At 47.8% G+C, this 24,552-nt stretch overlaps 1 protein-coding gene across 2 annotated transcripts; it reads right to left on the bottom strand.

The window, feature by feature from the left end:
* Positions 1-5,125: 5,125 nt before the first annotated feature.
* Positions 5,126-23,600, bottom strand: TSPAN33 (tetraspanin 33). 2 transcript variants are annotated; one of them, XM_082632715.1, is made up of 8 exons: positions 23,297-23,600; positions 11,250-11,307; positions 10,462-10,589; positions 10,077-10,151; positions 8,841-8,936; positions 6,924-7,052; positions 6,361-6,522; positions 5,126-6,151 (listed from the first exon to the last, which is right to left on the bottom strand). In XM_082632715.1, exons 1-8 carry the CDS (start codon positions 23,396-23,398, stop codon positions 6,050-6,052), a joined length of 852 nt encoding a protein of 283 aa, XP_082488841.1. In that variant the 5' UTR covers positions 23,399-23,600; the 3' UTR covers positions 5,126-6,049. The 2 variants fall into 2 exon arrangements, with proteins under 2 accessions (XP_082488841.1, XP_082488840.1); XM_082632714.1 differs by lacking the exon at positions 23,297-23,600 and adding an exon at positions 13,439-13,487.
* Positions 23,601-24,552: the final 952 nt, after the last annotated feature.

The following is a 24,552-nucleotide window of genomic DNA, read 5'->3' as shown; positions in this document are numbered from 1 at the left end:
TCGAGCCCTGGTCTGGGAAGATCCCACATGCCGCGGAGCAACCAAGCCGGTGTGCCACAACTACTGAGCCTGCACTCTGGAGCCCGTGAGCCACAACTACTGAAGCCCACGTGCCACAGCTACTGAAGCCCACAAGCCTAGAGCCCATGCTCTGCAACAAGAGAAGCCACTGCAATGAGAAGCCCTCGCACCGCAACGAAGAGTAGCCCCCGCTAGCCGCAACTAGAGAAAGCCCGCACATAGCAACGAAGACCCAATGCAGACCAAAAAAAAAAAAAAAAAAAGTCCACATCCTAATCCTCAGAACCTGTGAATACGATGCCTCACATGGTAAAAGGGACTTTGCAGATGGATGTGATTAAGGTTAAGGATTTGAGGTGGGGAGATTAGCCTGGATCATGGAGGTGGACCCAATCTATTCACATGGGTTCTTAAAAGCCAAGAACCTTCCCCAGCTGCAGAAAACAAGAGAGATAGCGTGGTGAGAAGGACTTAATCTGCTGTTTCTGGCTTTGAAGATGGGAGAAGGGAACTTCAAGAAGCTGGAAAAGGCAAGGAAGGAGATCCTCCCTTGGAAACTCCCGAAGAAATGCAGCCCTGCCAGTATCTTGATTTTAGCCCGATGAGACCCATATCAGACTCTGACCTACAGAACTGCATGATAATGAGCGTGTGCTGTTTTACGCACTAAGTTTGTGGTGAGGTGTTATAGCGGCAATAGAAAACTAATATAGCATCTTACTGTGATTATAGCTTTGCTATTAGCTTTGCTTGTAAGCAACAGAAACCAAGTTGAGCTTCCTTAAGCAAACAAAGCAGGCTTTTCTGTAAGCACACAGTGTCTCAGGGAATCCAAGGGAGGACAGCCGTGGAGCTGCAGAAACATTGTAGGACCACAGTGAAAGCTGCTTCCAGGAGTATCCTTCCTCGGCTCCCTTTTCTCTGCCTCTCTGCCCCACCCCCAATGTATTTCATTCTGCTCTTTCTGTAAATAGACTTTCTCTGCTACTTAGTCCATAAGGTATAAGAAGCTGAGCCTCAGATTCCTTTTTTCTTCTTTCTCCACCAGACCAGTCAGGCCAGGGTGTGACTAGAATCTCATTTTCAATTCCGAAGGCCCACAGAGGGAACTCCGTTTGGCACAGTGTAGGTTGGATGCCTGTTATGGGTTGAACTGTGCTCCCCCAAAAAAGATATGTTGAATCCTTTACCCTCCAATACTTCAGAATGTGGCCTTATTTGGAAATAGGGTGGTTGAAGATGTAATTAGTTAAGATGAGGTCATACAGCAGTAGGGTGGGCCCTTATTCCTATATGACTGGTGTCTTTATAATAAGAAGAAATTGGGACACGGACACAGCGGGAAGATCACCACGTGAAGATGGAGGCAAAAGTTACAGTTATGCTGCCACAAGCCAAGGAATGCCTGGGGCTACCAGCAGTTGAAAGAGGCAAGGAAGAATCCTGTCCTAGAGGCCAGAGGGAGCACAGCCCTGCCAACACTTTGATTTCAAACTTCTGGCTTCCAGAACTGTGAGACAATAAGTTCTGTTTTAAGCTACCCAGTGTGTGGTACAGTTGACTCTTGAACAACATGGGTTTGAACTGCACTGGTCCACTTATACATGGATTTTTTTCAATAACTATGTACTACAGTACTGCATGATCAGGGTTGGGTGGATCCACAGACGCGGAACTGTGAATACAGAAGGCCAACTGTAAAGTTCTCAGGATTTTCGACTACATGGGGTGTTGGTGCCCCTAACCCCTGCGTTGTTCAAGGGTCAACTATACTTTGTTATAGCAGCCCTAGGATACTAATACAGTGCCCAAGCCTGATCCAGTCAGTTCTGTCCAGGAGACCAGGTCTATTAGCACAAATATGGCTTCTCAAGACTCACCCTTATGGCTTGGCAGTAGGGGGCCGGTTTCCAAAGAAGGAAGAAACCCTGTGAGCTGGGCAGATGCACTGAAAAGCTGCCCACTCTAGTTCTCGACAGCTAGGACACAGAAAATATTCTGATTTTCATTTTTGTTGTTCATTTTGCTTTATAATATCCTTTTACCTTCTGGAATGAACTGCAATGTATGATGTGAGATATGAATCTGAGTTACTTCTCTTCCGTAATGTAATCCATTTGTCCTAACAACTTTTATTAGTGATTCCTCTCATCATTGTGTTGCTTCTTGTTTACTAGTCGGTGAGTACTGATGATTAAAAACTTTTCTGGAATCTCTATGCTATTCCATTCATCTGATTGCTTGACCAGGTCCCTGGCATGGTAGTGAGGACTCTAGAGCTTAACTTCCAACCTCAGTTCTACAGTGTGGTTACCCATCTCTGAGTGTTTTATCTATGGCAATTTGGAATATCTAGTTACTCTTAACTTTTTTGGGGGGCGGGGAGTGGGTTTACAAAATGTTCTTGACCTTTTTAGAGTAATGGACCAGAAGAACTCTTCTGGTGGAAGAAGCTGCGCTGTTCCCCTTTCTTGGAATTGGTCCCTGGCCCTGTTAACATATCTGGTCTTTGGGATGAGAACAAGTTAGAAAACAGTAAAGGACCCACATATCAAACTTTGTAATAAATATGTACCTGGCACACAGCAAGCACACAATAAATGTTAGGTAATTACTAGAATGAAGGCCAGACAACACCTACATCAAACTCTTGCCAATATCCAACAACAGTCCATTTCTACATCTCCCCCACCTTTAAGTCATGCATGTAGTGGGAAGGGGATGTGACAGGCTGAATAAGAGCCACCCCAAAATGTCTATGTCCTAATCCCAGAAATTCTGTGTATATACCTTACATTGTAAAAGGGACTTTATAGATATGGTTAAATTAAAAAGAATTTGAAAAAGAACAGATACATGCATATGTATAACTGAATAACTTTGTTGTACACCTGAAACTAACATAATATTGTTAATCAACAATACTCCAATATAAAATAAAAAGTTAAAAATTAAAAAAAAAGAATCTTAAAATGGCAGATAATCTGGATAACCTAGGTGGGCCCAAATTAATCACAAGAGTCCTATAGGAGGGACATAGGAGAGTCAAAGTCAGATGAAAAGGAGATGCGACCACAGAAGCAGAGGTTGGAGTGATGTGCTTTAAAGATGGAAAAAGGGGCCAGGCACCAAGGAACACAAGTGGCCTCTAGAAGCTGGAAAGTGGATTCTCTAGAGCCCCCAGAAGGAACTTAGCCCTGCTCACACCTTGGTTTTAGCTCAGTGAGACCCATTTCAGATTTCTGACCTCCAAAATTGTAAAATAACAAATCTGTGTTGAATTAAGCCACCCAGTTTATGGTAATTTGTTACATCAGCAATAGAAAACAAATACAGAGGAAATTAGAATTTCATTGAACATTCTGCAAAATTTGCACTCCTGGACTCAAGTCCTTGTTTAAATTGTAGGGTTTGAGGCCCACAGCCTGTAGGGGTACCTTTCTTGCCATGTCATGCCAGACAAATTTTCACCCTCCTTCAGGCCCTTTCTGTCCACTTCTGCTCATCCAGCCTGATTTCCACTGCCCCAAGAATCTACTTCCATTCACCCACCTTTGAGGCCTAGATTTGATAGCTGTTCTAAGATACTGGTGTTAACCCCACATGCTTGAGACTAGGGTTTTTAAACTGATAGAAATTCAGGGAGCAAATTAAATTGAAACGTGAAATAATGATGAGAAACCTTTAAAAAACTGGGCATTTTCTCTCCCAGCATCAGGCCAAAGAGAAAGAAAGCTAAAAAGACACTGAGAAACGAATCTAGGTAAAAACACTGAACTGCACTATAAGCTCCTGAACAATTAAAGCTCAGGGCCTTTTAAGGCCTGGGACTTGGTGGGAAATTCCCGACTCCTTTTGTATCAATACAAGCCCAGAAGGCTAGATAGTGAGAGACAGTAGAGACTTAAGTAAAAGTGTAGTTGGGAGTTCAAAAAATCTGGATTTGAATCCTGGTTCTGCAGACTAGCGTTCCTGGTCTTTTCCTCCAAAAGGCCTTAAACAGCCCCCTACCAGGTAAGCTCCTCAAAATCGGTGAACCGGGAAGGTGCATCACCCCGTCTCCCTAACACCGAGCTGCTGGTCCGCATCACCAAATGAAGGAGCATAAAATGCCACTCTCTGGCACTAAGAAAGCGCGCTTTTTTACTCTTCTCTCCCAGAATAAAAGGCCCTTACTTAAAAAAAAAAAAAAAGATTTTATTTTTTCTTTCCGTTCTGTTACTAGCTGGAGCTAAACATTGGCTGGGGCCCCAGGTGGCTGCTGGAAAGGCGCCCTCCCAGGAGCAGAAGGCTGGTTTAGGGGAAACTGGGGGCGGGGAGAGAACTCTAGGCTCTGCCCAGCGCGGTAGGGCTTCTCCCATCTTTCCCCGGCCAGGCCAAGGCCCTAGTCTGAGCTTCCCGACTGCACAGCTAGGCTAGTTTAGGAGACTTGGTGGACACTCACCGGGGAGTGGGGTCACGCAGCCCTTCCCCTCCTCGCGGGCGCGGGGGGGGGGAGGCTCGGCCCAGCCGCCGCGGGGGTGGGGACCACCCAAGGCGCCACGGGGCCACGCCCCCCGACGCGCCAGCCGGGCCTCCCTGCTCTCCGCGCTCGCCCGCTCTTCTCCGCGCGAGGAAGCCCTGCGCACGCCTGGAAGTTTTTTTCTGGGTCTTCACTAAAGCAAGATGGGCCGCGGTACCCAGCTCTTTCAGATAAAGGTGGAGGAGAGGGCTAGAGGGTCTAGACTGGGAGTGAAGAGATGGCCTTCCTCCTCCTCACTCCTCCCCCCTCCCTTCCCGGCGAGAGGGCCACACAGTGATTTACAGACGTATCCTTCCCTAACCCATCCGGAAAGTTTTGGGTAGCAAATTATTTCAGTTCGGAAAAAAAAATTAACGTCAGGTTTGGGGATAAAATTATGCCGTTCCCAAATGCGAATGGGGAATCTCTTTATCTAATTTAGACTGGAGGGGGCGGGGTTGTGGGAGGGGAATGGTGCATCTGCTAGAGGGAGCTGGGGTGAGTGGTGGGGCCGGGGAAGTACGGTAGCGCCGGCCGGGCCCTTCTACCCCTCCCTTCCCAGTTGCCAGAATGGAAAATTCATGGAGTCCAGGTTAGCCCAGGTCAACAAACTTTTATTGCCATTTCTGGCTCCCCCAGCCCCAGCAAGATCCCTGCTTACACTGTAGAAATACTGAGCTCTGGTGCAGAGGAATGGGGGGCGGGGGGGTGTTACCTCTCTTTCTCTGCACACTGCCAAGGTTAAAAGAAAGAAACCCACTTACTGGAGAGTGAGGGCCATACAGGGGTGCAGTTCAAGGGGACGTATGGCTCAGTCCCACCTCTGCTGGCTGCAGAAGATAGAGACCATGGTTCCAGACATTTTTTAAAGGAGGGGAGACGGGGTGAATTTGGCTGCTTGTTGTACCCCTTGCAGTTGCTGCCACGTTTCCATGGAAATGAGGGCTGGGCAGGATGTAGCTCACTCTGACTACCTGGGAGGATGGCAGCACAAGGCAGTCAGTAAACACATGGTCTTCCACTCCTCCCCAGCACATACGACTGTCCCCAGCCGACCCCCACGCTCATTGCCTGCTCCACTCCCTTCCCTTCTGGAGCCGATATCATGCCAACCGGACTCCAGGCAGGGCGCACTGGCAACAGCCAGAATGCGAGTACGTGCTGCAAGCTCAGTGGCAGCCCCAGCAGGTCTGTCAGTTGCAGGGCTTCGGTGGAAAGCCTGTTGCCCCCACAACTCTGTGCGACTGCTGCTGCTCAAGCATCTCTGCTCAGACATACAAGAACAGAAACCCAAATGGTGGAGGGTAGAAAGAATACAGAATAACAATGCTGAGAGCTAGGATGGGGAGAGGAGACTTGAGCCACCTGTGTACCCTGCCTTCTGGCATCTGGAGTTTGCTTCTTGCCACTGGGCCGTGGCTTGTGGGGCTGGAACCCAAATCTCCATTTGGTGCTGAGAGCTGTAACCACTGCCGTTGGTCGATGAGGCTCGCCTGTTGCCCTAACGAGGAGGTGCAGGATGGATTCTCAGTACCATGGGTCAGCCCGGTGCTGCTGGTTGTAGAGCTGTAGTTTGATCTGATCTTTGATCTGACTCATGAGGATCATGGACAGCAGGATTCCCACCAGCTGGGAAAGGTGAGAAGGAATTGGGTCCTCAGCAATGAGTGATGCCTTTGTTTTCTCTGACTCCATCTTCCCAGTGCAGTCGGCACCATCACATCTCCTACCCTTCAGCAACCTTAGTGCCTGACACCCTAGCTGAGCCCCAGGTGCCCTCCCCCAAACAAAGGAGTCTTTACAGAATTGTGGGACCACAGTTTTACAGGGTAAGTTACCTGGGGGATGGCCAGGCCCAGTGCCACACCACCAAGTACGAAGAGGTTGCTGTGTATCCAGTTGACCAATCTGTCAATACAGCCATTGGTGTAGATGACTTTACTAGCTTCCAAGTAGTCAAGGGCCTGCATACCTTGGCCGCACATGGTGTTGATCACTGCCTGGGGAGAGAGTTGAAAAGCCAAGTGGGACTCCCATTCCAATAACTTTTTCTTAGGGGCCCTAGCTGATGGGCTTCCCCACCCTTCCTGAACTCCTAAATTGTTAGAGAATATATGTGGAGGATGCTACGTTGGAAGTTGCTAAATGCAGACTTCCCTTCCTCTGAGACGTCTGAGTCCAGTTCTCCTTGCCTTAGAGACCTGTGCCTTCTGAACCCCCAAGTGGGCTGCAGGAGTGCAAGATAACAGAGCCATCAGATTGGAGTGAAGAAAAACATCTGACAGCTGTCCTACAAAATTGACTGGCTAAACCAGGGGATGGAGATTCCCAATAGCAGCTGCCCTAATCGGAAAGTAACTCAGATCACTGCAGGAGGAAATGAGGTGGGATGTGTGCTCACCTGGTTGGGGGTAGGCAAGCAACAGGAGTAAGGCACAGAGCAGCGCTCACGGCTGGGGTTGTCTTCCGAACAGTTGAAGTACATGTTCAGGGACCAGTCCTTGTAGGAAATCCCTCCACAGCAGCCGAACTGCAACAAAGCTCACCACAGGGGTTAAAATTACCACCCCCATCCCCACACTGAGGTGACAAGGGGAACTCTCAGAGCAACCAAAAGTCTATGGCAAGCTTGCACTTGTAAGTTCACGTTGTGTTGAAACACAACCTGGAACCTGGAGCTCAAGCTTCTCAGTGATCTTCCCCTGAAGAAGTTTTCTCTTCTTAATTTCTATCATTTTATATGTCTTGTTATAACTTGTTGTATATATATTTTGTTTTACACACTCAACTATGCGCTCCTTGAGGGCAGTTTCTGATTTTGCAGTCCTGTATAGCATAGAGCTTGGCAAAAGTATATGTTCCAAAAATACTGGCTGAAATAAAGGATCAGTGCTACAAACATTTGCCTTAATATAGAGAAAGCACAGGAGGAGACTCTTCAATATTGTGGGCCCATAATTACACCATGAAAGTAAACAGGATCCAAGTCAAGAGTGTTGCACCAAGCGAAGGGGAACTCAGCACTGGTCTCAAAAGCACTTTTGTTTCAAATTTAAGTTCTGACTCATAGCAGCATTATTCACAATAGGCAAAAGGTAGAAGTAACCCAAGTGTGCATCAAAAGATAAATGAATCAACAAAGTGTGGTATATACATATGATGGAATATTATTCAGCCTTATAAAGGAAGGAGTTTTGGCACATCCCACAACATGGATGAATCCTGAAGACATGCTAAGTGAAACAAGCCAGTCACAAAAGGACAAATACAGTATTCATAGAGACAGAAATTCATAGAGATAGAACATAGAATGGTGGTTGCCAGGAGCTAGGGGGAGGGGGAAAATGGAGAGTTAGTGTTTAATGGGGTACAGAGTTTCAGTGTGGGGAGAAAGTTTTGGAGATGGACGGTGATGAGGGTTGTACAACAATGTGAATGTACTTAGTACTACAGATCTGTACACTTAAAAATGGTAAATTTGATATTATGTATATTTTACCACAATTTTAAAAATCTGACTTTGAATTGGTAATATTAAAAAATCTGCCCAGTTCCCCCTCCCACTATAAGTAACCACTTATAATGGTTTCCTTCATATCCTTCCAGATTCCTTTTGCAAACATGAATATTCTTTCCTCTCTTTTTTTACACAATTGGTAGATTACTATATATACTGTTCTTTGCCCTTAAAAGTACTTTTGTGGCTTCCCTGGTGGCGTGGTGGTTGGGAGTCCGCCTGCCGATGCAGGGGACACGGGTTCGTGCCCCGGTCCGGGAAGATCCCACATACCGCAGAGCGGCTGGGCCTGTGAGCTGTGGCCGCTGAGCCTGGGCGTCCTGAGCCTGTGCTCTGCAGTGGGAGAGACCACAACAGTGAGAGGCCCGCGTACCACAAAAAAAAACCAACCAACCAACCAAACAAACAAACAAACAAACAAAAAGTACTTTTGTTTGTTTGTTTGTTTTTTGCGGTACGCGGGCCTCTCACTGCCGTGGCTTCTCCCATTGTGGAGCACAGGCTCCGGATGCGCAGGCCTAGCGGCCATGGCTCACGGGCCCAGCCGCTCCGCGGCATGTGGTATCCTCCAGGACCGGAGCACGAACCCGTATCCCCTGCATCGGCAGGCGGACTCCCAACCACCACGCCACCAGGGAAGCCCTTTAAAGTATTTTTTAAGCTACGTGTGTTTTTTTTGCCAGACCCCTTCCCAGAATCCATTACCCGGCAGGTGATGAGGGTGAGGTGTCTCTTGGGATGGCGTTAACTTTTGTCCACAGCTTCCCGGACCACTAGACGACCCCCCCTCTTAGCCCATACCTTCTTCTGGCCAAAATCAATGAGGTTCTGCAGGTCCAAGTCATCTCGGTAGTGCACAATGGCGTTATTGATGATCTCACTCACTTTCCCCCGCGCCTGCCAGAAACACGAGGAGGGAATCAGAACACAGGACTAACCCCTAACCTGCTCCTCCCTGAAGAAATAGCAATAGACAGTGGTCATCCTTCTTTATTTAAGTCAGCCTGGAAATCAGAACCAAGTCCTAGTGATGGAAGATGGCCAATTCCAAAGCCTGTGCATCCCTGGGCCCTCAGGTACCTGTGGGCGAGAAAAATGCTGGTCCTGCTATTGCCTCTTCTCAGAGCCACATTTCAAGATAATCCAATAGTAATCTATCTCTGAATACTATTACACAAAAGACTTGTTGACTGATGCAAAGCAGTGAAACGTGTGTGTGTGTGTGTGTGTGTGTGTGTGTGTCTCTCTCTCTCTCTCTCTCTCTCTCTCTCCGCCCCCCCCCACCCCGGGGGTGGGGGGTTTAGTAGAAAAGGACTTACTGAGCTAAGGCACTGACCTCTAGTGGACATAAGAGAATTGCATCTCTGTAGACTCAAAACAGATCTGTATCATATTAGGATTTTACTGAGCCCGAAGGACTAGGACATTCTGAGTTAACTCAGTGGCTCTCAAATTCATGGTTCTACCACGGTCTCTTCCTTCCTGCTTCATTACTTTTCTCAAAGTTTCCTATCCATAGTCCTATACTCTACCCCTGGTAATCATTTGCCCTTTGGGAAAGAAATTCTGGTTCTTAATTAAAAGGGCTGTCACTGAATGGCAGACCACTCCCAGATATGGTAAGAGCTGTTCAAAGTGTTGTTGACTTCCCCCTTTTCTTACTTTTGTTTATCCCAATAAATAATTTTTAAAAGAAATAAAAGGCTCTTCACGTTGTCTGTGGTCCACTTGATAAGTGAATTTTACTCAATCATTTGCCGTTAAAGTTTACAGACTATTTTAACTTTCGGTTCATAGAATTTACTTCCCTGTTGGCCTCTCAGACTGTCAAAGGAAAACACCTTACAATCTTGAAATCCTCTTTAAATATGGCAACTTTAAAGGCCATTCATTCATCCCTAAGGATAATCTTTCAGAGGCAGATGCTTCTCAGGGGAAGGACCACCGTGGTTAATTAGTCAGGCTAAGCACGGGCAGGAACCTTCCCTTCCTCCCTCTGGTTCACATCTGAGGAGGCCCCGTGACTCCCAGTGTTACCTTGTCTGAGAAGACGAAGCCCAGGACCCCGGCTGCCAGCTGTAGCAGGAACACGATGGTGAGACAGAGGGAGAACTGTGGGGAGCAGGCGGAAAAAGGAGGCAGTCTGTTACCAGGCTGGGCAGTAGGGCCACGGCGAGCACTGGGGGGCCACGGAGCACTTTCTCCTAGGTGCCCCACACACAGGAAAGGCAGCTGCCTCTGGGACACTGTCCTGGGGGTGGTCACCCTGTGCTGGGTCACCTGGGCTGAGCTCTACAGTGAGGAGTGGACAGCACAGACCTTGGGGGCATTGAGGGACAAAGGAAACTGAAAGGTTTCAGGAATGAGAGGCACGTGGAGGAGAGAGGCCAGGGCATTTATGGGGGTGCCCCTGACCACTCACCGTCTGCAAGAGGCAGATGTTCTCCCGGAGAGAGCCGATGCAGCCGCAGAAGGTGAGCAGGAACATGAGGACGCCCACCACGATCAGCAGGATGGCAGGGTCCACGGCCAGGCAGGCCAGCGCTGCTTCTGGGGGAAGGGGCTGTCTCTCAGTCTGAATCTGGTGCCGACTGAGGCGGGTACCAGGGAGGGGGTGGGGTGCCTCCAAAACTGTCCTCCTCCCCTGGTGGAGGATTCTCCAGTGTGGCTGGGGGAAGGTTACAGGAAGCAGTACTGCCCTCCCATGGGGAGAAAACAAAGGGCCCAGAAGGGCTTGTGGCATTTTATTTGAGAAACTAACAAAAAGTAAGAGCCTTTATTCCCGGGCTTAAGAGAGGAGGGACCACTTTCGCTCCAGAAAAGAATTAGAATGGCATTAGGCTCATTGGCTTTGCAGATTCCGTCTCCTGGAGACTTTGTGCAGAGGAATAGGAATGGAGGTTGAGTTACTCCGGAACAGAGCGAAGGAAGGGCTACAGCCCCTGGTTACTCTTTGCACCCAGAAGCCTACCTTCTTCCTTAGACACTTCCTAAGCCTAAAATGCAGGCAGATCTCAGAAGACTCGTGGGAGCTCAGGGAAATCCAGGTGAACTGGCTCGGATGGCCTGATGGAGTAAGCCTCTAGGATTTGGCTAGAGGGTGGCTGCCCCCTATAGCTCCATAGCTTATGTGGGAAGGAGGGCTGAAAGACCAGGGCTGAAAGAGGCAGAGAAGAGTCGTGGGGAGATGGATGGGGACCTACAGCTCACCTGCATGCTTCATCAGCCGAGCATAGACTCCCACGGCAACCATCACCATGGAAATCACCTGTGGAGACAGGGAAGGAGCCACACTCTGAGGTTTTGGAAATCAGGGAGCCCTGACAGCTGTGAGTAACCTTAAAGCAGAGTAGAAGGAGGACGACTCTTCCTGGACCCAGAAATGAGCATCTTTTTCCTTCCTGGTGATACTATTGAGAGAATCTGTCAGTGCTTTACCTCCATGAACAGCTTATACCAAGATTATCTCATTTAATCCTCACAACACAGTTATCTTGTGAGGCAGCTATTATCCCCATTTTACAGATGAGGAAATTAAGGCAATGCAAGGTTAAAACAGAATAGCAGTTAAAAACATGAGCTTCGGAGTGAGTTGAACCTGGGACTGTGCCGGACAACTCTCTGAGCCTCAGTTTCTGTATCTGAAGATGGTAATTTAAAACAACTACATTTAATAAGATTACTGTGACAATGAAATAAAAGAATGCATGGAAAGCATTTAACACGATGCCTGATAATAAATATTATCATTACTAAGGATTAACTTGCCCAGGGTCACATAGAAACTATGAAGTTCTGAATTTGAATCCAGCTACATCAAAGGGGAGGTCTTAAAGCTGAAGCAGGCCTGAGTAGATGCTCCCAGGTCTCTAACCCTCTTGGAGGTCAATATGGTGTCAAATGCAAGAATGAAAGTCCAGACCAGTGTGAAAGAATGCTTGCACATGAATGTGTGGGTGTAAAATAGCAGAACTACCTTGCAAAGGAAACTTTTTAAACCCTGATTCCAGTGTGGAACAGAGAAGTTTAGACCTTTCAAACTTCCTGGCTTCTCCGTCAGAGAACAAACCCATCCGAGACCACCAGTGCTCCCTAAAGGGGCCTTCTCTGTGTCCCGCTCTATGCCTCTAGGAGTGCAGGGTGGCCCAGTGTGCACATCCTTTGGTCACCCTTCTTTTGTGCCCAGTTCCCAGGCTGGTGCTAAGAAGCAGCTGGCTATCACCATGGCAATAGCGGGGGCCAAGCTCTGGCTGGAGGGAGTTCTCAGCATCAGGGACTTGACCAACTCAGTGGTGAAGGAGAGGGCTGGCTGCACTCCACTGTCCTGCGAGACAAAGACCAGCTGGGAAGAAACCATCTTGGGGCTTTGGTGGGAGAAGGGAATTGAGCACCTATAGCAGGTAATAGGGTCAGACTAGCCCCTCAGTAGAGAGACATTTTCCTTGGGAAACTCTACCAGCTGGTGCATTCAGCAGGAAATGGGAAACCCTTGTCTAAAACCGCGCCTTTCAGGACTCTTCTCGGCTTGTACACACAGCCCCTTCTCCTTGGTCCCCAATCATTTGACGCCGCCTCTGACTCGGGGCCAGATGTGTGATGTGCTGGCCCTCACACTCTTTGTCCAGGAGAGAGGGATCTGCTTGCAGAAAGAGCTGTGTGAGGGGCTGCAGGTGCCAGCTGGCTTCTTGTCCCACAGCACAGCCAGGCTCAGGGAGCAAGGGGGAGTTGGTGGGAGGCAAGGAAACCACACAATGGAGACCCCGGTTACCCCACAGGCCTGGAAGCACAAGCCCTTTGCCAGAGTGATCGGGCATCTCTGTCTGCCCTTTAAAACTCACCACAGCCAATTACGGTTCTGAATATCACTTTACTGAATCATTAAAAAATATGTATCTGCTCTTTATTTCTGTTGCTCTCATGCTCCTCACTGTTTTGTCACATGTTAAGTTTTCACTAAGGTGTATAACTTTCCACAAAGACGGTCTCTGATTAAATCCTAACACAGCTAAAACAAGAAAGGAAAAGTAAACAGATGCCGTGTGTCACAGGGTAACTTCATTCCATGGATGGGCTTGTAATTATAGCAGTTGCTCTATCTGTGGTAGGTAGAACAGTGTCCTCCCAAAGATGTCCATTCCTAATTCCCAGAACCTGTGAATATGTAACCTTACACGGCCAGAGGGGCTTTGCCAATGTGATTAAGGACCTTGCAAATGGGGAGATTATCCCAGTTGGCCCAATATAATCACAAGGGACCTTATAAGGGGGAGGCAAGAGGGTCAGAGTCAGAGGAGGAGATATGTGTGACAACAGAAGCAGAGGTTGGAGTATGTGCCATAAGCTGAAGAACGTGAACAGCCTCTAAAAAAGCTGGAGAAGGCAAGCAAATAGATTCTTACCTAGAGCCTCCAGAAGGAACTATTCCTGCTGACATCTTGATTTTTGCCCAGTGAGACCTGTTTTGGACTTCTGACCTCCAGAACTATGAGAAAACTAATTTGTGTTATATTAAACCATTAAGTTTGTGGCAATTTGTTACAGCAGTAATAGGAAACTAACATACTATCCAAATCCAATTCATCAGCTGTTATGTAGGAGACACTCTGAGGACTGCAAAGATGAGCAAGATGTGGTCCCTGCCCTTAAGGAAATGTATCTGTTACATGGGAGGGGGAAAGAGCATCTAGAGCCTAATGCAGTGCTTCTTAACCTTGGCTGCCATTAGAATGGGGGGCACGGAGGAGAACTTAAAAACTCCTGATGCCTAGGCTGCACCCCAAACCCAGTATATCAGAATTTCTGGCATTAGAACCCAGGCAACAGTGTTTCTGAATGCATACCAGGCGATCCCAACATGCAGTCAAGTTCGAGAACCACAAGCCTAAAGCACACTCAGCCAGGGATCTAGAGCAGTAGGTGCTGGCTATGTGAAAAACAAGACTAAGACATTAATATTATCATTAATATTTAATATGATCATTAATGATACTGCTTACCTGGAACTCACTAGCTAACTCTAAAGTTCTGCATTTCTGTCATCGATCTGCCTCTTTATCCTGCAGTCAAGCCTGCCCTTTCACACTTCTACTCCTGCCCGCATCTCCCGCCCTGAATCCCTCCAAGCTGCTGCCATTCCAAAGTTAGTGCTGCTGCTGTTAGTAGCATAACATTCTAGAGCTGAATAGAAGCTTAGAAATGAACTCAGCCACTCACCCACCCTTTTTTACAGATGAGGCCAAAAGAGGGAAGTGATATTTGACCAAGTGCACATGGGCGCAGTGGCAGTATCTGGACTAAACCCCATTTCCAGTCTCAGTCGGGTACCGTCTACAATATATTAGTCTTTGCTACCAAATCCTAGGACACCCTACAATATCACCAATGATCTCCTTTCATGATGAGAATGGAGATAAAGACACTTCACTTCCTAGAATAGCTTTTCATATTCTGGCTAGAATGAAGCCTTGCTGGAAACTTTCAAAAGCTAGACAGTTTTCAAAATAGCTGAGTCCAGCCAAAGGCATGTTCTTGAAGAGTTGTCAATCAAATTATATAAAATAATTTGCATGCACCAGTACCTTTATCCTTATGTAAGGTGAGTAATCACCTTATAAAGAAAATAGCCATCCCCTGGGCTCCTTGGAGAAATGGCTGATCCTAGGACTAGGATGGGAAATAGATAAGTCTGGAGCATCTTGTGGTGCCAGAAGGTAAGGAAATGCTCAAAAACAAAAAACAAAAACAAAACCCCACATTCGTGTGGCTATGCCAAAGAGACATCAAAATAAAAGAGTATGGAATTGCTACCCCAAATATAAAATAAATACCCATGAGTCCATACTGATATAAATGACTTAATAAATAAATAAATGGGGGAGAAAAGACAAAACCCCCATGCAGAAGAATCCCAAATATTTTATGGAGGTACTGCACTATCAAGAAGGTGGAGCCTAACTCCCCATTTCCAAGTGTGGGTGGCACATAGTAACTTCCTTCCAAAGAGAAAAGGGGGGAAAAGATTAACTTTACAGTGGAGAAGCCTGACTACCTCAGCCAGGTGATCAAGGGCAACATCAACAGAGGTCATTGATATATGAGATTATGTGATGAAAATGGCACTTCCCTTCTGTGCTCTTCCTTCCCCAAACCCATAACCCCAGTATAACCATGAGAAAACATCAGGCGAGTTCCAATAGAGGGACATTTTACAAAAAGTCTGACCAGTACTCCCGAAAACTATCAAAGTCATCAAAAACAAGGAAATTCTGAGAAACTGCCACAGCCAACAAAAACCTAAGGAGACATGACAACTAGATGAAATTCAATATCCTGGATGGGATCCTGGAACACTAAAAGGGCATTAAGTAAAAACTAAGGAAATCTGAATAAAGTATGGACCTTAATGATAATGCCATTAATTGTAACAATTATATCATACTCATGTAAGATGTTAATAATAAGAGACACGATGTGGGATATATGGGAAGTTGCTGTACCATCTTCTCAAAAGTTTCTGCAAAACTGACACTGTTCTAAAAAATGAAATCTATTTAAACAATAGTCACCCTCCATTTGTTAGTCTTGTAAATCCACACTTTTTAATATTATATTTTCTATTTTTTTTTTTTTTTCTTTTTGCGGTACGCGGGCCTCTCACTGTTGTGGCCTCTCCCGCCGCGGAGCACAGGCTCCGGACGCGCAGGCCCAGCGGCCATGGCTCACGGGCCCAGCCGCTCCGCGGCATATGGGATCCTCCCAGACCGGGGCACGAACCCGTATCCCCTGCATCGGCAGGCGGACTCTCAACCACTGCGCCACCAGGGAGGCCCTATAACTGTTTTTTTTCCCCCCCTTTTTTCTGGTTCAGGGTCCGGTCAAGGATCATGCATTTAGTGATCAAGTCTCCTTTAGCCTGGAACAGTTTCACAGCTTTTTTTCTTTTCTTTGTTTTTGGTTTTTCAAGACACTGACTTCTAAAAAATCGTGCTAAAATACATATACCACAAAATTACCCATTTTAAAGTGTACAGTTCAGTGGCCTTAAGTATATGCATATTGCTATGCAACCACCACCACTATCAGGTTCCAGGACATTTTCATCACCCCAAATATAAACGCTGTACCATTAAATGGTCACTCCCATTCCCTCCACTCCTCCAACCCCTGGCAACCACTTTCTGTCTCTATGGTTTTGCCTATTCTGCACATTTTCTATAAATGGAATACATAATATGTGGCTCTTTGTGTCTGCCTTCTTTCACTTAGCATAATGTTTTCAAGATTCATCCATGTTGTAGCATGTAAGAGTACTTCAATGCCTTTTATGGCCTAATAATATCCCATGGTATGGATAGAACCCAATTTGTTTATCCATTCATCCACTGATGGACATTTGGGTTGTTTCCACCTTTTGGCTATTGTGAATAGTGTTGCTATGAATATTCATGTACAAGTTTTTGTTTGAATACCTGTTTTCAGTTCTCTTGGGTATAGACCCAGGAGTGGAACTGCCAGGTCATATGGTAATTCTACGTTTAATTTTTTAAGGAGTTGACAAACTTTTTTCACAGCAACTGAACCATTCCACATTCCCACCAGCAACGTATGGGGTTCCAATTTCTCCATACCCTTGCCAACACATGTTCTGATATTTTTTCTTTTGACACTGAAATTTTTTTTGGTAAGTCCAGGCCAGTTGTTTGGCTTAATGTCCCTCAATTTGGATGTCAGATTGTTTCTCCCCAATTAGATTCAGACGACATATTTTTGACAGGAATATTACACAGATAATGTGTCCTTCTCAATGTGTCATGTGAGGAAGCATGACATACTAATTTCTATCATAGAAATAAGGAACAATTTTACTAACAGATGATTCAGCTGTTAGACGTATGTCTCTGCATCTCATAAAATAATACTGCAATACTCTAAATAGTTTCCTAGTTTTCCATAATGTTTGTTGCTACTTGTCCTCTTCCCTTTGCCTTCTGCTTGCACTTGGTGGCAGATAAGCAGCTGTTATCTTGGAGAGATGGGAGAAAACAGAAAATGGAGAAAAGTCTTTCCGTTATCTTGACTTTTTTTTCTGTAAATCAGGAAAAGACAGTTATGATTTGATGTGAGGAAAACCCTTATTCTAGCCCCTAGGACACTACTTCACAGCCATCAATACTAAGAGATAAGTGGTTATAGGGCCCCAAGTTGAGGTCCTGAACAAGAGTTCTTCTCCTGGCTCTAATGCTCAAATGCCGATAATTACAGGCAAATTAGCTCTTGGAATCCATTTCCACTGGATTGTACCTTAAGACCAATGCGGTGTGAAAAGCTCTGAGTGGACCTAGGGAAGGTCCTTAAAGACAACAGTGGAGTCTCTGTTCCTATGATATATATGAAACTTCTTTGTAAACTATAAAATATAAAGATGCCATTAATTGTCATCTCCCTCTGGCTAACAGTAGGAATGTGAGCAAGGGTGTTCAAGGTTGAAGGAAGTCAGGCTCAGGGTTGGCCCTTACGTAGACTCAATCCCCACCTAGTTGCCACTCGTCAGGAGGAGCACTCATCCTAGCTCTCCAAGTCCATCCCCAAAAGGTGAATTGGCTCTAGGAGCCAATTCTAACAATGATGTAACAGCTACCTTTTGTTGAGTGCTAAGGGCCAGGCACTGGACTAACCACTGTATGTATACTATGACCACAACCCCAAGAGGGTGTTAGGATCTCCACTCTACAGAACTGATGTTGGGCGAATGCACTCAGTGAGTGAGAGTGGCTAAAGAGGGACTGGAATGTAGGTCCACATGGCTCCAGGGCCCTATGACCTCGGTCACATGGCTGCCTCCCTCTCTGTCTCCTACCAGGACATGTGTATTCACTTCCAGGCATCATGTGAGGTGGGAAGGAGCTGCCTGCAGTTATCTTGGGTGAGCAGTGGGTAATCTCCAGACTGGGCGGGGCTCAGGCAGGAGGAAGTAAAACAGCATCAGGAGGGCCCTGCAGGACCCAGAGGGAAGTCCCTGGAATGGCTCCTGAAAGGGGCAGACAGGGCATCACCACCCAGGGCCCGCCAGCCACCGAGAGAAAGCCCGGCCTGTCCGCCTTCCACATTCTAAAGTCCAGTCTGCATGAACTGGGTGGATCTGTCTCAGAGTCCTCACCTCTTCTTTGGAATAAATCTTTTTCCTCTTCTTTTGAAGGTGGCGGTGGGGGACAGCTGAGAGTCGAGTGATTCCCTGCATGGGAATCAAAACACTCTCCCTTCCCAGAGGGACACTGGGAGGGAGGGGTCTGTACCTCCAGGTTCTCAGTCCTTTCTATCCTCATTTCTGGATGAAGTCAAAGAAATCACATCCTGCTAGCCCTAAAGTAGGGCCTCCTCTCTCACTGCCGAGGATCTGCAAACACCGGTCCTACAGTGGTCATCCTGGCGCCACCGTTGTTCCTGGGTTTCTGAAGTGGCAACTATCTGTGTGAAACTGGCTCTTGGCTTTCTCCCTCTGGATAGGATGCAATTGTCCTGCTGGAGTAGAGGAGTCCACGGGGCTCTTTCCTCTCCAATGTCTGGGCCAAGCCTTTAGCTCCTTCCTTAGGCCATGGCTGGTTTTGGTTTTCCAAGGGTATAAAGGAGGAAGGAAAGTTCACAAGTGCTCAAAGTAGTATAAACGCGCAAACTCACGGCCTGGGGTTACCAGCCTGACACACAGCCTGCTGTGGAGACTCTAAGAGATGCTTTTCTTTTATTCTTTTTAAAGGCTGCTTGAAGTTTATGATTTTCTACTTGGTACAAGGCAAACAGAGCTATCTGGGGAGTTAAGAAGGCAGGCATGTGACTTGACAGCAAAGAGTGTGGTTCTTGTCTTCATTCTTGGTATTGTTGTTGTTGTTTTTATAACAATAATGTGATAGGGACTTCCCTGGTGGCGCAGTGGTTAAGAATCCAGCTGCCAATGCAGGGTACATGGGTTCGAGCCCTGGTCTGGGAAGATCCCACGTGCTGCGGACCAACTAAGCCTGTGAGCCACAACTACTGAAGTCCGCACGCCTAGAGCCCGTGCTCCACAACAAGAGAAGCCTACGCACCGCAACGAAGAGTAGCCCCCACTCGCTGCAACTAGAGAAAGCCCGTGTGCAGCAACAAAGACCCAATGCAGCTAAAAATAAATAAATAAATAAATGTATACATATGTTAAAAAAATAATGCTATAATTCATTTATTGCAGCCTGGTTAGTCTATAGGGAAAGGAGGGGGAAAATGGAGGAGGAAATGGGCTCTGCCTCCTAGCATATTTAAGTAGTTTTGTGTGTGTGTGTGTGCGTGTGTGTGTGTGTTTGTGGTGGGGGGATGGGGGCATAAGGGACCCCATCACTCAGGAGGGGCTTTTGCCAGGCTTGATGCCTCATCATATCCTCATGGCTTCTGAGCCAGGTTACAACAGATAGTGCTGCAGGTGGTTTGGGGCATCCTGAGTGCTTTGGGGACTCCAGTACAGCGGTCCTAGGCAGGAAAGTGAATTTGTTGAAGAAGATACCTCACCAGAGGCCTGGATCCGCCTAGGGAAGATCTGGAAGGGGGTCCACGTGTGCTGTGTGTGGTAATTAGGCCCTGAGGGAGATGCTGGAGGGGATGGCTGCCATGTTTTCTGACCTGGCTTGAGGGAGGGGTGCCAGGCCCACTGCAGAAAAGAACACAGGACAATACTCCAACCAAGAATGCTGGAGGACTTAACGTTGTGCTGCATCCTGAAAGCCTAGTGTCCATGAGAGAGGGAGGAAGGGCATGATGCCTCCACCCTGTAGGCTCTGCTCTCTCATTCCCCACTCAGTAAACATTCAATAAGTACCCACTCTCTGCCAAACACAGCTGAGCACTGAGAATCCGGAAGTGAATAAAGCAGTCTCTACCCTCGGGAGCCTGAAGTCTAGAGGGGGAGAAAAATAGAAACACATAATTGCAGCACAGGTAAAGAAAGATCTGACAATCAAAATATGTACGAGGTGCCATGGGAGCCCTGAGGCATCGCCACTAAGGAAGCCTCAGCTGAGACACAGGGGCAGGAGATCTGAGCTTCTGGGCTTTGCCTGACTCAAAAGCCACCCCAACTGCAGCCCTGGGTGGGAAAAGGATCAGCAAGGAAGGAGATGGTTGCTGTAGGCAGCACTGATAATGTTCCTGCCAACATATGCCCAAGATGATAAAGCATGTACCAGCCCACTTTCTTCCCTCTGCACAGAGCTGTCCAATATAGGGAGGTAAAGAAAGTCAGCGACTTCTTAACTCAAAGACTAAAATACAACTTTTGTGATCTTGAGGCAACTCTCCAAGCCATGGGATCCTAACAATCAGGAACCCAGCAGCACAATTCTGGGGAGAAAATCAGAACTCCTGGGCAAAAGGGGAAGTGAGATTTGAAACATGAACAGGTGGAATAGGTCCTGGTCGAAAGGAGCCAGGAGCTTTCTGAGTCAGACACCAAATGCCCCAAGGATCAGGGCTCCAAGAGAAGTAGCAGGGATGGCCACTGCCACCACTGAGTATGAGCCCAGACAATGCTGGCTACCATCCCAAGGTGATCCAGGCCCAGCACAAACACCATCCATACACAGCTCCCCAGCACCTGGCCAGAATACGCACTCTGTCTGGAAAAGGAGTGGGCTGACAGTCCCAGCCATGGCACTCAGGTGCCTCCTGAGTAGAAGAGGGGAATCTGACTGGGATGGTGGAAGCCTGCAAAAAATAAACCACACTAACCAGTCCCTAAAGGGGGGATGGGAAGACAAATGACCCCTGGTCTGGGCAAGCAGCTCTTCATCTCCAGCTGGCCTTGTGTGGAATGAACTCTGCCGCTCTGGACCTGGGGGAGAAGTGGCACTCAGTAATGCCGAAAGAGTACTGTCCCCTGGTAAGATCAATGTCCCAAGGATACTAGGACACAAAAAAGATGCATCCTTAGATCTAGCCTCAGCTCTTGAAGAAAGAAAACAGTCCCCAAAGTGATGCATTCATCTTTAAACAGTTCACAGAAGCAGAAAAAAACGTCTCCTTTAGAGGAGAAAGCTTAAGGACAGAGAGACAGATATATTGGCTTGGGGTCACACAGTAAGTGGGTGCCAGAAAGAAACTGGGCCTCTTGTCCTTCAGTGTGCCATTTCTAGTGCCAATGACTTCTTATGAGTCTAAAGTAGGGCCAAGAAGGGGCTCTCCTCTAATTTGGGATGGTGCCAGCTTGGTTAGCCAGGTCCTCTGACCTTGAATGAAGCATTTGTACCAAGTTAAATGGGTCTATGGAGCCAAACTCTCTCCCTTGCTGTGACCTCCCAAAGTCATTTATCTGGCAAAAGGCCGGTGGGGTAGAGTGGGGAAGTCCAGAAAAATTACTGAGAACACAAGTGTAACAGATGCACCCAGATGTTGTAGCTGGGGAGCACAGATAAGGGTGAAGTGCCAAAGGCTCCAAAGAAGATGCATGCAAAGCCTTGGTTGATAGAGGAAGCTAGAGTGAGGACCTGAGGTCCCTGGGATGCTAGTGCTGGCTCTGAGGATGGCGTGCATTGGCCTGGGACACTCAGTGAGCATGTAAGAGGGTTCTCAGGAACTTGCTTTTAGGTGGGGGGTTCCCCTTAGGACATCCCCCAGCCTGGCAGAGCGGTGGTGAGATTTTCTTCCATTCTTGCCTGACCTCCAGCTGAAACAGAACGTACACCATGGAACTTGTGTTGACTAGTTAACTACTAATACTGCTAACACCCCAGCCACAGTAGCAGCCATCTGGACCAAGGACTTCCCCTAGAGGCACTGTGGTTCAGTAGAAAAAAATCACCAGATCAAGCCCACTAACAAGCTGTTGGACCTAGGATAAAACAACATCTCTATGCTTTGGCTTTCTCACATATAAGATGCAAGTACTGGACAAGATGTCTTCCAACTTTTTTTTTCCAGTTCTAAATCTGAGAATTTGTTAGGAGTTCAAACTTCATTTCTCCCAGTACAATTGCTGAGAATGAGCTGTCATCACCACCCTCTGGGATTTCTCTCATTTTTCCCAACGGGCTAGCCCTTATGTACTTTGTGTCTGTTCACACCACGGCCCCTGTGAAACCTTTCCAGCAACTGGCTTAGCTGCCTAGTCTGCTCCCTCTCCCAGGAAACGTATTTTAGACTCCTCCCTCCGGCAAGTCTGAACTTTAGGTCTCAGGCAGAGGTGGGCAAGCATAACGGGCTCTTAGAGCAGCAGCTCTGGTGTAGTTGTTGCTGGAAGAGAAATTGGGGAAAAGGGGTGGATCTCCCAATGTTCTCAAACCCAGAGAGGCTCAGGGACTCTCTAGACCTGAAACAGGATTGAGCTAGCATTTCATGATCTGGTCCAGCTGCATTCTCAGCTCCAGCAGAGTATTTCTGGCATCCTTGATCACGCTGGATTTTTATGGAGGAGGAGACTAAGGTCTACAGAAGTGAACATATTGCCCAGGTTAGTCAAGTCAACAATTAATGGCAGAGTGGGGATGAGAATCTAGGCAGCCCCGGTCCAATATTTTTTCTACTTTTCCAGCCCCAAGCAGAAGATTCTGAAAGGACCCCTGGCCTTCCAGCCCAACATAGGGTCTATTTAAAGAAGCTGAAGACTGTCAAACTCCCGGGGACGGAACCTGGTCCTGAGAAAGGTGGGGCAAAGTTTGGGACAGTTCTGGGAAAGACATCTACACCTGGAGGCTCTTCCTGTCCTTTCTCAGCCTTTGGAGGGAGAAAGGGCAGCAGAGGCCTGCAAAAGGAAGAGATGAAAGCCCCTTAACTCATTCTCTCGGAGGTAAGGGAGAGGGAAGGTTTGGGTTTCCCTCCTTCCTCTTTCTTCTTTGCCAGCAGGGCCTCCCAGCCCCCAGGCCTGAAAAATCCCCTAATCATGAGTGTATCAGTGGGTCTTGCCTTGGGCCAACAGGAAAACCCGCTCCTGACGCTCAAAACCACCTTTTTGGCCTGACACAGACCCTCATCCGATGCCGAGAGGAGAATACCCAGAAGTCTGCACTGAATCCCCTGCATATCCCCCACCCCAACACGCTCTGCACACAAGGAGCCACTGTGGTGTCTCTGCCTAGAATAAATTACCCCAAAGTACGGTCTTCTCAGAAAACTCGGCAGTGCCGCTCACCACGTTCGCCTTGAACCGGGCATCCGGGGACGACCTCTGCTCAGCGCGGGCAGCCCACTCAACCCTCCAGGGGGTGCCCTGCAGCCCAGGTGCCCCCACGACCCCCAAGCCTCACCCAAAAGAGCATGTTGAAGAAGAAGAGCAGATATTTCACCAGCGGACTGACGAAGGAGAAGTCCTCCCCGTAGGCGGCCGGCGCCCCGGGTCTCCGGGCCATGGTCCAGCCGCCGCCGCCCCCGGGGGCCTATCTCCCCGCGACGGCCGGCCCACCTGAGCGCTCCGCGCCCGGAGGCATGAGCCGTGCCACGGCCGGAGCCCGAGCGGCGGGGGAACTGCGCTGCGGCGGGAGGTGCCCGCGCGTGCCTCCGGGAGAAGCGCGGGCAGGGGAACGACGCCGCTACTGGAGCCGCTAGGAGTCGCGGGAGCTGCCGCGGGCAGCGTGAACGGCAGAGACTCCGCTGTGGCTGGAGGACTAGCCCGGCCCGCCGGGCTCCCAGGAAACCGGGCCCGCCCTCGACCTCCCATTGGCTCGTCTGCCGAAGCCTGATTTCTCATTAGTCGGTCTCTGATGTCACGAAGTATCCAACCATCCCTCTTTTCCAAGAGGCGGGGGAGACACCTGTTCTTTGAGGCACAACTTGTTAAAGGGTCAGCGGTTCTACCTCCTCCCCCGAGAAGGAAAGCATCCAGGCTGCAGCTACTCAAGGGAAAAAGGATGAGGAGGAATGCACACTACATCACGCACCCACGTCCTCTACCCAGTTGCTGTGCACGTATGCAAACACATAAAATCAACAAGTACGTACTCTGTATGTTGAGCAATGCGCTGAAAGCTGTGGGAATGCAAGAGAATAGACATATCCCTGGCTGTGTGTGTGTGGGGGGGATGACAATAAAATCAGAGAGATAAAACTAACCTACACATAACAATTGAGAATATTTGAGTAGCTGCAATCCTGTTTAGCAAATATATATTTTAAATGCTTATTTCAAAAACACTATAACCCAATAGTGGAAATTTGGAAACATCACCAAGAATCCTGCCATCCTAATTCATTACTGTTTCAGTGCCCACCTCCCTATTTAAGTCTTGATCTACATGAAGACAGAGTTTTTAACACGCTTATCCTACCCACACAGGTCGAGAGCAGTGCAGGTGATGGACACTGTGCTGCCTACGTAACACAAACATGAATGCTGTAGACAATGTTTGAATCGGTTCTCTCCCCAAATTCATATGTTGAAATCCTAAGCCCCAAGGTGATGGTATTAGGAGATGGAGCCTTTGGGAGACGCCTAAGTCATAAGAATGGAGCCTTTATGAATGGCATTAGTACCCCTATAAAAGAGACCCCAGCGAGCTCCCTCAAC

This window comes from Mesoplodon mirus, assembly GCF_964341445.2.
Source record: "Mesoplodon mirus genome assembly, chromosome: 9".
Lineage (NCBI taxonomy): Eukaryota > Metazoa > Chordata > Mammalia > Artiodactyla > Ziphiidae > Mesoplodon > Mesoplodon mirus.
Note: the sequence above shows the minus strand (reverse complement) of the source record. Positions and strands in the feature narration are given on the sequence as shown.